General features: G+C 34.0%; 2 protein-coding genes across 5 annotated transcripts; one reads left to right on the plus strand and one right to left on the minus strand.

The window, feature by feature from the left end:
• Positions 1-1,842: 1,842 nt before the first annotated feature.
• LOC125204885 (putative FBD-associated F-box protein At1g78730) lies at positions 1,843-4,398 on the plus strand. 3 transcript variants are annotated; one of them, XM_048103645.2, is made up of 5 exons: positions 1,843-1,914; positions 2,012-2,074; positions 2,755-3,612; positions 3,698-3,835; positions 3,921-4,398. In XM_048103645.2, the coding sequence occupies exons 2-5, from the start codon at positions 2,057-2,059 to the stop codon at positions 4,284-4,286; spliced, it is 1,380 nt and encodes a 459-aa protein (XP_047959602.1). In that variant the 5' UTR covers positions 1,843-1,914; positions 2,012-2,056; the 3' UTR covers positions 4,287-4,398. The 3 variants fall into 3 exon arrangements, with proteins under 3 accessions (XP_047959602.1, XP_047959603.1, XP_047959604.1); XM_048103647.2 differs by having other exon boundaries at positions 1,863-1,890; XM_048103646.2 differs by having other exon boundaries at positions 1,858-2,074.
• A 2,348-nt stretch (positions 4,399-6,746) lies between these two features.
• LOC125205157 (protein ROOT HAIR DEFECTIVE 3-like) lies at positions 6,747-16,285 on the minus strand. Of its 2 annotated transcripts, XM_089061721.1 has the most exons (23): positions 16,126-16,284; positions 15,133-15,282; positions 14,641-14,707; positions 14,465-14,567; positions 13,909-13,979; positions 13,698-13,761; positions 13,552-13,617; positions 13,148-13,195; positions 12,982-13,044; positions 12,833-12,889; positions 12,536-12,694; positions 12,386-12,454; positions 12,219-12,310; positions 11,282-11,360; positions 10,852-11,017; positions 10,388-10,512; positions 9,797-10,059; positions 9,600-9,696; positions 9,353-9,502; positions 8,978-9,082; positions 7,882-7,976; positions 7,666-7,762; positions 6,747-7,351 (listed from the first exon to the last, which is right to left on the minus strand). In XM_089061721.1, the coding sequence occupies exons 1-23, from the start codon at positions 16,127-16,129 to the stop codon at positions 7,100-7,102; spliced, it is 2,442 nt and encodes an 813-aa protein (XP_088917847.1). In that variant the 5' UTR covers positions 16,130-16,284; the 3' UTR covers positions 6,747-7,099. The 2 variants fall into 2 exon arrangements, with proteins under 2 accessions (XP_088917847.1, XP_088917848.1); XM_089061722.1 differs by lacking the exon at positions 7,882-7,976 and having other exon boundaries at positions 7,115-7,351; positions 16,126-16,285.
• Positions 16,286-18,177: the final 1,892 nt, after the last annotated feature.

Consider the following 18,177-nt stretch of genomic DNA (forward strand, 5'->3'; position numbering starts at 1 on the left):
CTTTTTCTCACTCCTATTAAAATATTCATCTTTCTTTATCTCTCTATTTTAATACTTACACTCATCTTCTCTCTTCAATTAAACACTTTAACCAATAACTCCTAAAATCTCGTGCCGGCTAAGCAATGTGTCATCTTAGCCGGGACGGAGGGAGTATAATTTATACATATATAAATGTGGAGTTTTGAAAAGAATAACAAAAATGCCATTACGAATAATTTAGTAAATTCAGCAAAATAAAACAGTTTTTAATTCATGTAATAATTGACGGAAGTGGATTATATGAGTTTTATTTGGAGTAATGGCTATTGGTTACAATTGGAAGTGGACCTGTGAATCTTTTATTTTAGTGAGAATAGTGGCTCTTAATTAGTCTTGTAATGTGGTGAGACAGTTAAACACTTGTCCATAAAAGGGACTATAATCTTGATTGGGTCATCCGATGAAGCCCCGTAGAAAAGGATCTTTGCAGTCTTCATGCAGACGAGGATGTCTCTTCCTAGAGAAGAATCACCCCAGACACGCAAAAAGGCAGATCAGATGAGGCAGCTGGAGAGGTTCAATGTTGCAGGTGGTGAGGTTGCGATCGATGATGGGCTCGACATTAGGGGTGGCCGAAGGTGACAACCTTCTCAGCCAGGGAGAAGATGATGACACTGATCTCCACTCCGCAGAGGGTGCAGAGCTCGCTGGCCTGCTTGAAGAAACTGACTTGGTGGTGGTTTGTGTTCCCCATGCTAGGCTTCTTTGCCACAGTGTGTTGTTGGTTTTGTGACGAGTGATGAGAGATAGAGGGAGGTGTGTTGTTGGTTTTGTGACGAGTGATGAGAGATAGAGGGAGGTTTGTGTGATTTTTTTTAGAGAGAATGGAAGATTTGTGTTGGATATATACAGGATTGTGGGATGGAGAGCTGGAAATTTGGATTCTTGGTTATTTATTATTGTGTGAATTTTGTTTTTCTGGTGAGTTTATGTTTTAGTTGTCGTTATTGAATGTTGATTAATTGATCAATCGTTATTTTGAAATTTGGAGCACAAATCAATCTCATACACATATGTTCCACCATTAATAATAATCTATTTATAAAGAATTTAAAAAATGGTATGTAAAATTATTAATATGCAAATTCAATATACTAACAAATACGTTTATAATATTATAGTGAAATAATAAATTAAATATAAAATTTCATCAAAAATTTTATCGCAACAAATTGGTGAAACATGTAATGGAAATTGAGAAATGTATAAAAGTGGTGATTTAATTACCTACTTTTATAACTTATGAGTGAACCAAAATCAATTAAGAAATTATGATTTAATTGACTAATCATAAAATAGATATAAATAATTTAATTAAACTATCATAATGTTAATAATAATATGTATGTATAATTTTGCCAAAATCACCAATCAATATATTTGTGTTTTATTTTCTTTTCTTTGTTTAATTTTATATTTTTTAATAATTATTTTTATTTTATATATTTATGATTTCAGATTATATATAATGATATTTTTATGAATTTTATAAAATCATTATATTATAAAATAAGTTTAAATAAAAGAAAATGGGACGTGCATCTCACATGGATGATACTACTTATAATTAAATACTGTATGTTTTTAGATTATAAATTATATTAAAAAAATAAAATAGTTATTAATATATAATAAACATAAGTTTCTAAAAAATTTAGAAATAAGATTACTTTCTAAGTTTAATTCTAAAAATATTAAAAAAACATTAGATTCTAAAATTATATTAAATAAATAAAAAATTAAGGAATTAGATTCTAATGATTAATATATTGAATATGTTAATTTAGTTTTCAGATCAAAGCAGTATCAATTTAAGTAACCGCTGCTCTTCTTCTCCAGAATTCCCAAGTTGTTGTTCTCGTCTAAGTTCAAGTGTTTAATTCTTCACCTAATTATCTTCTTGTTTCCATTTTTTTTAATTGTATGATGTTAATTTAGTTTTCTTCACTCCTTCGTTTCTCTTCTATAGAAGCATCGTGGTAGGGCGGCTGATTAATAGAGTCCGGCGGCAGTCATGGATTTGTATGAACCGGTAATTTCTTCGTTGCTATTTATACATTGATTATTGTTTATGCTAATAATTTGATTTTCAGGGATTGAATTAATATGCCTTCAATATATTTGTGTGGTGGAATTAGCATGAAATATTAGGGTTCATAAGTTTTTCTAGTAGAGTAGGAATTAGCATTCTCCCAAATTAAATACTCCTCCGTCCTTTTGTAGTAGTGACATTTCTTTTCGACACGAGAATTAAGAAAAATTGTGATAAGTGTGCTAATAATTTGATTTTCAGGAATTGAATTAATATGCCTTCAATATATTTGTGTGGTGGAATTAGCATGAAATATTAGGGTTCATAAGTTTTTCTAGTAGAGTAGGAATTAGCATTCTCCCAAATTAAATACTCCTCCGTCCTTTTGTAGTAGTGACATTTCTTTTCGATACGAGAATTAAGAAAAATTGTGATAAGTAAATTAAGTAAATAGAGAATAAAGTACTAAGAGAGAAGAAAGGTGGTGTTTTACTGTGCCAAAATCCTTTTCCTGACTCTGCTAGTATTAGAGTTAATAGATTTTCGCAGGGTCATGAAATTAGGATGCTAAGGGGCAAGGGCCTAAGGCTAATTTTGTGCTTTTCAGTTGTGATGCTCAGGGTGATCGAATTAGGTTGCTCTCGGATGAAATATGGGGCTAATATTGTAATAATTTTCAGGTTGATCGAATTAGCAAGCTACCGGATGAACTGTTAGGGTTGATATTGTCTTTCCTGAACTTGAAAGAAGCAATGGCAACTAGTATACTTTGCTCTCGATGGAGGTACGCATGGATCTTCACATCCAATCTAGATCTACATGTCGATTTGATGGAAACATCACAAATATTACGGAAGTATGGAATTTATAGCAGCACCATGTTAGAATCCATGTATGTTAGCTGGGTTGATCACCTACTCACACTGCTCCCCGAATCTTCCATTAATCTTGTTAAATTCAGAGTGTCGTTCCATTTTTTATCTTCATCTTTCAAATCACGGATCAATGATTGGGTTAGCTACGCGGTGCGTAGAAAGGTTGAGAGTCTTGATTTGATCTTGATCACCTCCTTAAATGAAAAGTGTTACAATTTTCCATACAAACAAGGAAATTTCCCCGACAATCTGAAGCTGCTGAAGAAATTGTGTTTGTGTTCTGTGGATGTGAGTGGTGAGGCTGTGGCATTTTTGTTGGGGAACTGTCGTCTCCTCGAGAAACTCTCGGTGTCTCATACGGATGCGCTTTCATTTCTAGAAGTTGTTCAGACCTCTCCGCTGTTCAAAAGCCTTGAAATCATCGGGTGCAAGAGCCTCAAATCATTTGTGGTTCGTGAATCGGAGCTTGTCTGCATCAAGTATGCCGGTCCACATTGTAAATTCGTGCTCGTTGATGCTCCTCTGCTTGCTCAGCTCTGGATTTGGGCGGCTCCGCGTACGTCTGGTCTTCCTTCCATGGCACACATTTTCAAAATGTTTGATTCTTTGCTTCCACAACTACACATGCTCAAGATATTTGCCACACGCAAATTTGAACAATGGGTACGCATGTGATTGATTTTCAATATATTAGCTACGATAATGTATATGTTTATTAAGATGATATACATATATATATGTTGTACAGGACCGTTTGCCGAAGAAGATGCCTAATCTTAAGGAATTGGTAGTTGTTCTTGAGAGTGATTACTGTGACAAGTGGCCTCTCGTGCAATTCATAAATTGGTTTAGTGTGACACCTTCCTTGCAAAGATTTGTGGTAGAGGTAACTATCTATTCATTTTCTAAAATCTTCTAACTTATTTGGTGTATTGTTGTATAATGATCAATTACTCCTACTTGATTAATAGGCATCACACCAAGAGATGAACAAAGCGTGTTTTCGGTATTGTAGTGATCATTACTTGCTTGATGGTAGTGATGCTTGGGTTCGGGAGATTAACAGAGATTTTCCTTTTCTTCAAACGACTCCTCCTCGCGGGAAGGAAATAGAGTTTGTTGGTTATCGTGGCGTGTTTAATCATCTTCAATTGATTATACAGATTGTGAAGCACCGTGCTGCTATAGACAAGATAATTATTGATCCACGGCCATTCGAGATTCGCAGTTATATGCCGTGGGATTGCATTTCTCTTAACCAAATGGACGATGAAATATTTGCAAGGAATCTTGCAAAGGACCAACTTGGAAATTATCCCCATGTCAACATTCTTTAGCTCAGCAGTGTTTGTCGTTTTCATTTGTTAATGAACATCAAAATATCAATTTTATTTCTAGATTTTCACACTTGATTTTATTACTATATATAAACCTGCATTAGTTTTATGATATGTATTGATCAACTATAAAATAAACTTAATTTGAAATAATAAAATATACTCCATTTGTATTAAAGAATACGTGTCTATAAGGGGCTTCTTGGTATGATGAAATGGAATAAAGATGGAATGGAATGAAATGGAATGGAATAGAGATGGAAATGGAAAGAGGATGAGAATGGAATAGTGATTCTATTCCATTATTGTGCTTGGTGAATGTAAGAAATACTAATGGAATGGAATTGTGTAGTGTGTAAATTATGTGTAGTGTGTGTGATGTGTGCAATGTGTAGTTTGTGGAGTGTGTGTGTATAGTGTGCATATTGTGTGTGAATTTTTTTAATAATAATTGTAAAATTTTAGTTTTATTATATAAATTTAAAAAATTCTAAAAATTGGGTGATATTGAATTTAAATATAATATAATATATTTTGTAATTTGTTAAAATCTAAAATAAGAAGAAAAAAGAATGAAATTGAATGGTCATTCGGAAGGAATGACTATTCCATGGGAAATGAAATGGTGCTAAAGAAATAAAATATCAAGCAAATGAATAAAATGAAGGTAGGAATACCATTCTACTATACCAAGTAGCTCTTAATAGACTCATTAGCTTGAAACCTGGTGGTTGGTCGATTAACATCCTACATCCCTAATTTGGCATTAGATGGATGCAAATAAATAGTTTAGTATACTCTTTTAAACTAGGGATATTAACGCTTAATATCATGTAATTTTTAAAAAGTTGGGTTTTTTCCACGAGCTTTGAAATAGGCAAAAAATACCACGAATTTTATCCCGGGTTTATTATTTCCCACCAATGAAAAATTTCGGCTATATTAATAGATTGAAGAATAAATTTGGAGGGTGTGCTTCAAACAAAACTATTCTCAAAGATTGAAAATCTTGAAACTCTCAAGTTTTTGTCGAGAGATTACCAAAAAAATGATATTATTTGCCGGAATTTTTTCATTGGTGGAAAATAACAAACTCAGGATAAAGTTCATGATATAATTTATCAATTTCAAAGTTTGTGGGAGAAATCCAACTTTTTGAAAGTTCCATGATACTATGATACTAGGTGTCAATATCAGTTTAAACTAATACTCACATAATGTCATATTCTAGTTAAACTAGTTAAATCAAGTACAGTTTAATTAAAGCTCGGTAGTCTATTAATTTGCACTATTAAACACAATCTTGGCTCAGTGTTACAAGTAACTTGGACAACCTTTTAATTAATTATTTTTGTGATTTAAGTTATGCATTAACTATTTTCAGACTCTAGACTCGTACTTTAGATCAACATGGTCTAATCATCATCGCCGTCATCATAACTTTCTTCATCTTCATGTTCTTCTTCTTGGTCATGCAGTGATGAGATTAAATGTAACTCCTCTCTCATGGTTATGGTTATAGAGTTTATCTCTATTTTTGACCATCTCATCAACATAAGCATTCAATAACTTCACCTCAACATTCGTGCACATACAACAGAGGAAAACATGAAAGTAATGTAAAGAAGCACAATTTATGAAGAGAAAAAAAATTAGAAAGAGGGAGGAGTACTTAAGATGACTATTTCTCATTTTTGTGATCTTAGTCCTGAACATGATGTTTAGTTCCTTTGTGCAGTTTTTTTTCTTTTTTGCCTATTTTGACATATGTCATTAGTCAACCCCTTTTGACCCAATTAGAGTACTAGTCCATGCCGAATTAAGTGACTAAGTATGATTAATTATTTGTTTGTTTTTAAAAAAAATTTAAATCAAAACTGCTTTAGTCTTGTCTTTTTTCCTCTCATTCTTTTTTATCTTCACCTATTTCTTTTTACTCTCACCTCATTTCAGTCTTCTTTCCTTCCAATTCAAATTTCATTTATCTAATTTATTTTTTTGAAAAACAAACCAAGTTTAATTTGATTGGCACTACAAATTGATCACTAAGAAATAAAAAAAAAAAAGAAGACATTTAATACATTATTTAATGGAAAGAGGGGGTGTGATCAATTGCTAACTTTTATAAATTGCTAACTCATCAATGCAGTGTATTAAAAATGTCAACACGATAATATTAAAATGTCAACACATAATTTTGTTGAACTTCAATATAATGTGTTGATATTATGTGTTGACATTTTGATGTCACCGTATTGACATTTTTAATACACTGTATTGATGAGTAAGCTGAGTTATCAACTTAAATAGTTAGCAATATAACGCACCCAGTGTGTGAATACATAAATATAGCTATGCGTGTATTTTTTTTAATCTGAAATTTTCGATAAGAAACACATAGTATGTATCTTTAAGTATTACTCCGTATTTTCGATTTCAATTTTAGATCTCCTTCCAAACTTGGCAGAATCAATCAAAAGAGCTGCATTGCTTCATAACACACAAAATGGGTCATCAAAATTCCCAGTGCATGTTTAGATTTTCACCTTCTAGTGATACAAAACTGAAGGTCGAAGAAAGGACGGACCAGTCCACGACCGCGACAAACAGAAGCAAAGGTGACGAATGGATGAATCAGAAATACAACTCTACAACACCCACATTCGAATATACTTATACTATCTACCTTTCTCATTGTACTCCTTTCAACTATGTCACATAGATTATTCACCAACAAACCACTAGAGCATCCAGCATTATGCTCTACGACTAATTAGAAGCCAGTAGTGTAAGGAGCAAATGCAAATCAGAGCTTACTGCGCTTTTCTGCTGCTGGATGAGGGGCTCGAGTATTCTGTTCCGTTTTCTGAAGTAGTTACTTCAGAGGAAGCACTTGAAGATATTTCACTGTGATCATTTGTTGTGCTTCGTAAGGTGTTGGCTGGAATGGCAGGGTTCTGCTGAGGATCTGCATTAGCAGGCCTTTGGCCTTCCTCTGCCAGCCTTCTTAAGAGGTTCATAACAGTAGGGAGAAATCTGCTCGCCAACGCTAAAATTCCAGGTAGCTGTAAGAATAGAAATGAAACAAAAGCAGTCATTGATTGAATTATGTTAGTAAGTCATAAATTGAGCCCCAGTGTCTCAAACTACTCCCTAGATCCACATTTGATAGCGGACATCCTAGTCGAGTAAATTTCTATCATTGTATACCAAGTTGATCTGTTTTTAATGTCTAAGCCCAGCAAAAAACAAATTGTATTAACCGGTATAAAGATTCTTATGGATAGGGTATAAAGATTCTTATGCTCTATCCATGAAAAGTCTCCACTTAGAACTTCAAAAGTTAGAAAAAAGGGCTAAACAGGAGTAGGATACTTACAATTCCATTTTGGAATACACCAGCAATGTCTAATTGCACATATACGGCTTTGCCGACCAGACACATAACAAAAATGACACCAAAATACAATGGATTTCTGTCAAAGAAACAATAGCATAGGCAAAGATCAGTATATAGATGTTAACGTATGAACTACTTAGGGTAATTCCACTGCCTCCCAGAAACAAGAAATCAGATCATATGTGAAAAGAGTACCTCAAAAGGGACATAAGTTCATTAAAACCCAAAACAACCAAAGCAAGTATTATCCATGGAGATGGTAACCAGTTGTTATTTCGCCTGCTAGCCTCCTAAAATTGTGGAACATAAGAAAACATAAGTACCTACGCAGGACACACCTGTATCTCTCTTTAATAGGGGTGGCGAAACGGGTTACCCGTGGGTATCCGCACCCGACAAGTCGGGTACCCGTACCCGTTTTAGCAAAATTTGTTGTCCCAATACCCGCCCCGCGACATACCGGGATTACCCGATACCCGTGTCGGGTATCCCGTACCCGCCATTGCGGGTACCCGTACCCGACCCGAAATCCTAATAAAAAATTTGAAAACCATAATAACCGTCAATAGTCCCTAATTTACTTTATTAATATCGATGGTAAACGTTGAATATATTTAGAATAAAAGTGAAGGGACACTCTATATCTAGTTCCGGTGAGTTTTCAATTGTATATTAGTTGGAATATGAAAATGTTTTAAAAGAACTCTTAGATTATACTATAAGTATAAAGTACTACCACTACTCCGCCTTGATAAAGACATTTCATTTTCTTCACTCATTTTGGAAATATAATAATATAAATATTCCTCTCTACATTATTATTTCTCTTACTTTATTTTTTCTAGTTCTAAATATTTATTTTTAATTTTTCAAAATGAGTGCGTATATTGCTATTATTATTTAACTATTTACTTTTTTCATCCACTTTAACTATTTGAAACACCTCTATTAATATGGAAAGGGTGGAGTATTAAAAGATGGAATATGGCTAATACTAATAATAACGGGTATTAACGGGACTAACGGGTATACCCACACGGGTAGCGGGTATACCCGCTACCCGCAAAATTCTAAAACACACTACCCGATCCCGCCCCGTTTCCCGTTATCGTCGGGTAGCGGGTACCCAATACCCGGCGGGTAGTTGGTCGAGATGGAAATTACCCATTACCCGCTACCCATTTTGCCACCCCTACTCTTTAAACAATTGGAGAACCAATCTATATATGGTGTAGTTTTATGATGCACGCTGCACCAGGAGTTTCTGAAGCATTAAGCATGCAAATATTACCTGAGCAGTAATCGCTTGCCTAACTGTATACTCAGTCTGCTCTTTAAATCGCCTCCACAAAGTTTTACACTGAACTGGAGTTAATAGGGTTTTGGATAATGGAACCTGAAAGCCAAAAGTAAAAAAAAAAGCCAAGTATTAAGTGTCTGAGCTTGACTAAATATCTCATAATGAATCCAAACCCACCCTCTTTAATTATCCAATTGCTCATACATCAAGAATAATATTACACAAACCAATCATCAATAAAAATATAAGAATTTCTAATAGCAAAAAGTATTCTACCTAGTAGGTTACACAGGATAAGACACCAAAATGATTTCACTCTCAAAAGCAAGAAGGCCAATAATACAAGTAAAGAATAGCACCAAATACCTCATCCCAACTACTTGAGGCAAGAGGATCCTTTGAAATACCACTACGGGAAGCAGCCCCACTAACAAGAGCAAGAGACAGCGTGTTTTCAATAGGATCAACATCATCATCCAAACGAACAGCAGCCAGAACAGAAAGTACTTTCAAAGACTGGATTCGTAAACAAGAACAATTGAACATGACAAAGTTAATACATCATTACAGAAACCAGTAATCCCAAGGTAAAAAGTAGTGAAGAGTGTCATACGGCAGAGCGAGCAGTTATGGTGATTGCTCGAATATCTTCTTTGCCAGTCCAGACTCGTGGCATTTCGTCAGAATCATGGCTAAATTTTATTATAAACCTGCCAGAAATAGTCTGATTAGTTCACATTGGCAAACAAGTATGAGAAAAATCTCCAAGACACGGCCCTAGGTTATTAAGAAGCAGAATTCAGCACCTACCTGTCTTTCATATGGTTCGAAACCCTTCCGGCTGCTTCTTTTGCCTTTGCTTCTACCACCCCTCGTGCATAGTCCTCCAACCTCACGAGCATTTTGTCCTTTGTTATATCATCTATTTCAAAACCAGAAATAGCACTAGAAAACCCACTAATTACTGCTTCTGTCTCACGGCGAAGAAGCTTTCTTATTGCTGGCCATGTTTCGTCACTGGCTCCTTCTAACAAAGCCTCAACAGGTGCAGCCAACGATTCGTTCAATTTTTTCTGAACATGGAAACCATCAGAGATAGAAACAAGAATTGCATCATACAAAATAAACACACACCAACCTTTCTGGTTATTATAATATAATCTCACGAACAGCTATTTAGAACTAGTGAGAGTGCAGCTAAGAATTTATAACCTTAACTTTGACAGCGTATCAATTATATAGATAAAATGATATATGCTTTTCATAATGACATAATCTAAACATGTATCTTTTGTGGCATAAGTTGGAATAATATTAGTATAAAAGAGCTTGAAAAAGTCAACTACATGCATATTACTGTAAAGAGGTTTTACATAAATTGGACTAGGCAGAATTGCATACCTCAAACAGGGTAGTAAGATCAGACAACTTGGCAGCATGAACTGCAGCAATATGAGCATCTATATCTTGCTTAAGCTTCTCTCTCACTTTAGAAGAGTCCCAATTTGTTTGACAAATCTGTGCATCTACAAATCATACATGGCCCATTGAATCAAGATATTCCCAATCACAACAATATATTAAGTAAATTCTGACATTAAGGAACATCTCATTATTCAGTATTCACGAGATAAAATGTTCTCAACCTCATCAGGAACAATCCTAGAGTTTACTAAACAAAAGAAAAATATCTCCCACTAGCAGTCATTCTTATGTGTCTTATCCAAATGCATTCCAAAATGTTTTCATTAACCAGGAAAAGAAGAGAAAAAGCAAAAAGAAAAGTGAATCTTGTGATTCAGCAAAGAGAGTTCTTTTCCATCAAGTAACACCAGGCATGGCATTTTATATATATAGAACTGTACCTGTAGATGCTTCATCAAACTGTGCCATACAATAAGCGGTGCAGTCACGAGCAGCCACAGCAAATCCTTTACCCTCATTCAAGGTATTATCAAATACTTCTTTGAGTCTGTCCAAGGTCCCAGAACATATATGTCCCAACAGGGACTGGTATGCTGGTTGGATGAGCTATTTATATACAATTAAAAGACAAAGGAAATAAACTGTCAAAAAAAAGAAGAAAAAGGAAAAACAAATAAATGGATGAGAACAATCAAATGTGAAAACAGTACATGCCCCCTGAATATCAAGTCTTATATAGAAAACTACCAATGCGAGCTAATAATTATGAAATAAAACTGATTGTGGAGGCATGCAAGACAACTCCAGTTTATGTAAAGTGTAAGCCAGGAATGTTAGGTTAGAAACAATATGAAGCTTTAGAACAATTACATGCAAAAGCTTCTCTTCCAATTGTTTCCGCTTTGAAGATCTAACACCTTCATCAAAATATGTAGCCTCTGTGTCATACCTATTGAAGGCAAGAGTAAACACAACACACAATTTAGCATCTTGATTTTCATAGAGCTAATATAGTTTACACTTTACAGTCAAAAGTACAAAATAATTAATCGGTTTTCCTGGAAGTTATCACCAATAAATTAACCCATTATCTCACTTTTGTTGACAAATAAAAAGGTTTGGCTTCACAATCACAAAAGTAGCATGATATTTATTTTCCTTCTCTTTTCTTCATATAATAAAAATAGGTATAAAAGATGTTCTCGTCAACACAATATGAGTTTTAGTAACCAAGTGGACACAAAAAAATATGAAAATGGAAGCATTATAGACTTGAGGGACAATTCTCGGCTTAAACTAAAGCCTATGGGCTTCATAGCACTCAGACCAATCAGATGTGATGAAAGTCCTCCATATTTCCTATAACCAGACCCTCAACCATGTTATCCACTTAAATAACGAAGAGCCTAAAGTTCTTCAATTCCACACTGCTTAAAGGCAATATTTTATGGTAATCATCAATTATTGTTAATATTATCCCAATTTTCCAATTACCAGATCCATCTACCATGTTGATCACTTCAATGCACTATGATACCAATGCGTCTAAGGTTTCTTAAATACTATCACAACGGTCAAAGGAAATACTTTAAAACCACACTAGTACTTTATGATTGTAACAAACTGGTCCTTGTTGCTTCGGGAAAAAGTGTTTAACATTGCATCTTCAATATACTGTTTCATGGACAAACATTTTACGCTCTACATAAACTTGTGAATTTGTCAATAGCAACAGAATCTTGATCATGGCATGCAAATATATCATGGAACAGCTAGAAAAAAAAATGCAGACAAGCAATTTACTTACTCCGATAAGCAAGCATCAAGAATGGAGGTCAGCTTCTTCCCAAACCCAGGTACATGCTGTGATTGTACTATCTCTTCTAAATGACTCCATGCCTTCATATTATAGGCCAAAAAATTAATGAAATACATCAGGGTACTACCCTGTTACCTGTAAAGCAGAAAAAGTACCTCATTCTCAACAAAAGATGAGAACTTCATCTTTGCAATCTCTTCACAGCGTACAGTGGCAACCATGACCTACGATAAAACGATGAATTACATGAAAGAAATTGCATGAACAGTTCAGTGTGGATTTGAAACAGACGTTAAGTTTAATACCTTGTGAGCAGGCAGGTCAAGGTCCTTATTTTCCTTAATGACCTTCCATATCTGTTGTGCACTGAATGAAAATCCTGAAGCAGGCACCACGCCACGCCTATCCCCAGCAAGCCCGCCAGGTACGATAGAATGGAAAAACCGTTGTCTAAGATTCGCCACCTTTAATAAAAGCACATAAATCACTAGCGTTAAATTCGTATCTGCATAAAACAACTACTCATTCTTCCCCATTCCTCAGTGAGCACAACCCTTTCATATACATCAATGCCTCAGAAGAATTCAAACAAGAACACAAACCTGTTCTTTAAATTGTTCTTCCTTCTCTTCATAACTAGAGAGAGCCACAACCTCAACCTGCAATTCGATCATTTAGCAAAAGAATTATATTTAGTTTTTTACACAATTACACAGAAAGATAAAAATTTTATTAATAAGCGACATCTTACATTGAAAAATTCACTTAATGGAGTTTCCTTATGTGCTTCTGGCTTAGGAACAGAATCCCATATCTTTTAAAAAAGTGTGCAGATAACATGGAAGGAAGAATGTTAGAAACCAACTGCAATAAAACCTACAAGAGGTAATAGGAACAAGAAGCAGCATATTATGTACCTTCTGAATGTCCTCCCTTAAAATTGGCTCCAAGTTTTCCAATGGTGTCTATCACAATGCAGAGCAAAAGAAAAAATTTATACTTCCTCCATTTTTTAAAAATAGCAACTCTTTCCTTTTTAGTCCGTTCCTTAAAAATAGCAACTTTCAAACTTTCCACTTTAGGAAACTTTTACACCCCTAATAAAGTGGACCCCATCATCCACTAATATTAATTTTATTACTTTTTTCTCTCCCTCTCTCTTACTTTACCAATTTTTCTCTCCCTCTCTCTTATTTTACCTCTCCCTCTCTCTTACTTTACCAAATTGTGCATTAAAACCCGTGCCGTTTCAAACCTCCCTATTTTTAAAAAACGGAGGGAGTATCACGAATAAATCATAAACTAGGAAAGAAAAACATACCCTGGTTTTATCACGAATAATAAACATCAAAGTTGTCCTACGAGGACTGAATAATCTCATCATAACCTATATGCATAGTAATATGTAAATCAGCATATTGATCTGATAATTTAAGTGAAGTGTGCCTAGATTAAATTGACAGTCACCTGAAATACTGTTTTTAAGAGGGGTTTATTTGCAGCCTGTTCACGCCCTATATCATGACACCACCTGCATAATATTTTTTCCCTTAGCATCTCCAGATAAACACAATTAGAAGACTGTGACAACTATCTCAATATAAGTTAGCTAGCAATAAGAACCAGTCAAACAATAAAATGACAACCAGGTCACCATTTGTGCTATCAAGAATCTTACATATTTATGAGTACTATGTCAGAAACAGCAAGAGCAAAAAGAGCACTCTGCTTTTCAAATGCAGTGTCATCCTGAAAAGATAAAAAAACAGTAAGAGAATTATAAGACTAAGATGTTCATAATGTGAACTCAAACAAACACGCACATATGCATAAGAACCTCAACCTAGAAGCAATAAGCAAAAGCAACATAATCAAAATTGGAATGCCAATGAATGCAATCAATAGGAAAATGCCTAGGTTCTCCCATGATTTCAAAGACTTAAAGAAGATCGAGGGTGTAGAAACTGGAAACACAAAGCATATAACAAGGTGCAAGATTATTTTCAGAAATTCAGAATTGCAATAATAGAAGAACAGGGTATAGGTAAAGATCCATCAGAAGTTTGGGAGAATAACTGTGTTGCACTTGACAAAAAAATAGAAGGACCAGCACCAATGAGAACTGAATGGAATAGATGAAATCTTTCAAGATCTCTAATAGTGCAGAAGATATGCCAAGAAAACAAAAAAAAAAAGGATATATGTCAATTCAGCAAGTAGAAATTCAATAGCACCTCCCCTCTTTCTCTTCCATCGCTACCCTCTAAATCCATAACGAGAGTACAAGGCTCAATGCCAACACAGTGTGCCATCCATATGCCTTTTGTAGTTTGTGACCTGAAAAGATCCAAACGTTATTTTACATCCGAATAGAGAAAATTACTTTAAGCTCAAGTCAATAGGTACATGCCTCCCCCTTAAAGCATCCATTTCTCTGAAATTCGTACCAAAAAGGTGATTCAACAATGTACTCTTCCCTGCCAAATTTCATAAACAGTATTACAAAAAGTCAGTTGCTAATTTAGCATATATCAATACCATAACCACCAAAAGTACAAATAAAACAAAATTCAAGCAAAATATAATCCATGCTTGCATGAAACTGAATAAACAATACTTCCTCCGTCCCAGATAATTTGACCCAGTATTCCATTTCGGGCCGTCCCACATAATTTGTCCCACTTCACTTTTACCATTTTTGGTAGTGGACCCCATATTCCACTATCTCATTCCTACTCACATTTTATTATAAAATAATACTTTAAAAGTAGGACCCACATCCCACCAACTTTTTCAACTCACTTTCTATTAGATTTCTTAAAACCCGTGCCGGGTCAAAGTGTCCCAAATTATCTGGGACGGAGGGAGTAACAAAAATCCCTGTCAAATCCAGAATACACACCACTGCTCTGAGGACCCATGATGGCTACAACAGCATAAGACAACCCACACTCAGCAAGTTTAATTTCCTTCACAAAATTGTCAACTCCAGCAACATTGAAAGTTCCATCCCCTTCTATGAGGTGAGTTGAACAACAGTGGTCTCTTTTATCTGAAAAAGCAAATGCAGCTGTATTAAAAAAATGTGACCTCTGCATTCTGCAATACCATTCACTTCTAAACAAAATATCCAAAATATGTACCGAAAGTAGAAATTAGTACCATTTAACAGTTGTGGATTATCATGAGGTGAAAACATTACAAACAAGCAACTGAGAGCATCAAAGCATAAAATAAGCAATGTGATTTAACATATAGCGCAGAAACACGTGAAAGCCAACGGAAACGGGAAGGAAAAGCTACTACGTTGCATGTGATATAATTCTGATATCTGGTACGTGTTCCTACGAGGAACAGGAAACTCCACCATATTCGCTCTCATCACAGATATTTACATGGTACAAAAGTTCAATTCAACAGAAACACATGAACAAAATAAAGTAGACCGGCTGAGAACTTTATTCCCAATGATATACAAAAAAATAATCCCGATCAAATGGAACCTTATTCAACTAAATGACAATCCATTTTCCACCATCTCTAGCATTTCAACATTCACATCCACATCAAAACAACACACTATACCAAATTTCAAATCACACAGAGCGCCAATCACGATTCAGCGCACCTAAACACTACTTTTTGAAAACAATTGAACTAGCATCCGCCTAAACAACATAACACGAGCAAAACAGCAGACAATTTTGACCTGCTTGCATTCCAAGTCGAAGAAAATGAAACTCGCTATTCAACTAAATTAACAAATGAAAATTGCTAGATTGATTCTCTACACCCCAAGCAATCACTTTACAGTTGATAGGAACAGATCACTGAGATTGAAGATACTGTTGCTGCACAAAACTGAAGATTTAGTTCAACAGGATCGGAAACCTACCCATATCGGCGAGCAATGAGGTTGCTCCGAACAATGGCGGTGGATTGGCGGAGACGACGAGATCGTAGAACTTGAAGAGAGAATGGGAAGTTGGAATTTCAGTAGATGATCTCAATTGGGGTCATTCATACAAATAGCTTGTGATTGTGTGTGTGTTCGTGCGTGTAATATACATATAATATTTGTATATATTTTCTGTATTCAAACTGTAAAAAATGACGATGGGAAAACAATAAGAATATCAGAAGAAAAATATGGATTCTATTTTTTGTTTGTTTTATGATGGATTTTATACTGATATTATGGAATTAAAATTTTACAAAATAAAATTTCATTGTACTACTACTATTTATTATTTAACTTCTTTTTGTTTGGAAGGAAATGAAAATAATTATTCTCTCTTTTACTTTCATTTTCTCTCTTTTACTTTTTTTTCTCTCTTCATCTCTCTATCTTTTCCATTTTCAATTTTATTCTCTTTTTACTTAACTCAACTCACCCACCTAACACAATTATTTTTAATCTTTATGCTAAAAAGAAACGACTCCTTTATTATTATAGAATAAAGGGAGTAATTTATTGCCCTATAACGTTTGAATGTGCTCTATTTTTTGTGGACGGCCAAAAATGGTAATTGTGCTCTATTTTTTGTAGACGAATGAAGTATTATTGATTGGATACAATCAGTGGCAGATATAGGATTTAAGGTTTGAGGGTACGAATTATACAACAAATAATTATGATATAAATAAAATTATAAAATATAAATATAATTGTAAATAGTAAATACTAAGAAAAATTTATTTGAGGTACTAGTTTATTAAAAATAATATTATATAAAATAATAAAAATAATAGAATATAATATAAAAAATAAAAAGCAATTAAAAAAAGTAAGAATATTTTTATTTGAAGTATGAGTTTTACTACAAATAATATAACTGATAAAATATAGTAATAGGGTATAATATAAAAAATCAAAGCAATTAAAATAAATAGTACATAATACGAGAAAAAAACATAATATAATCTAATATCTAGGAAAGAAAATGGCAGTACAAATAAATACTCCCTCCGTCCCAAGATAAGTGACTTGTATTCCTTTTTGGGGTGTCCCACTATAAGTGACCTATTTCCATTTTTAGCAAAAAGTCATATCTCTTACTTTATTCTCCACCTACTTTATTCTCTCTTCTCTCCTCTACTTTTCACTCTCTCATACTTTACTCTCTCCACTTTAACTTATTTAAATACCATTCCTTCAATCACGTGCCTAAAAGAAGTAGGTCACTTATCTTGGAACGGATGGAGTACTACTCTACATAACTAAAAGAAACAAAAAAAGTATAGAAAATATGAGTGCAGAAATAAAAAAAATATATAAGCGCAAGTGATCAATATCAGTATAAGTCAAAATGTGAATTGGGGAGTACTACATACTACATACTATATTTAATATGAGGGTACATTAGTCTTTAAAAAATTGTTACTCTCTAGATGCATAAATTTCATCAATTTAGTATTAAATACACAAAATTTTAATAATTTTTTAATATTATGGCCGGCATAATGTGGCCATTTAGCATCACTCTTAAAAAATTGATACTCTCTAGATGCATAAATTTCATCAATTTAGCATTAAATATACAGAATTTTAATAATTTTTTAATATTATGGCCGGCCATAATGCGGCCATTTAGCATCACTCTTATATTAAACTATTCAAATCCGCCTGAAGAAACTTTTTAATTGATTTATTGAGATTTTCCTTGTTACTTAATGGAGTTTATAACTATGAGTGTGACAATAAATATTTTAATTCTACCAAATATGTATCATATAAGTCATAATTAAAACTTGTTGTCGACAGATTAGATCATTATTTGGGCAATCAAGTCAGATTAGATCATTTATTTGGTCAATCAAATCAAAATCACGTAATATGGGGACTTGGGATATTTTGTGGTCGAAATCCAAATTTTATGGAATCATCAACTACTAGTCTATAGAATGCATGTCATTGGAGGTGTTTGGTATGGCAAGCAACAAATCT

This window comes from Salvia hispanica, chromosome 6 (assembly GCF_029641045.1).
Source record: "Salvia hispanica isolate PSC_SH4W2 chromosome 6, Shi_PSC_v1, whole genome shotgun sequence".
Classification (NCBI taxonomy): domain Eukaryota; kingdom Viridiplantae; phylum Streptophyta; class Magnoliopsida; order Lamiales; family Lamiaceae; genus Salvia; species Salvia hispanica.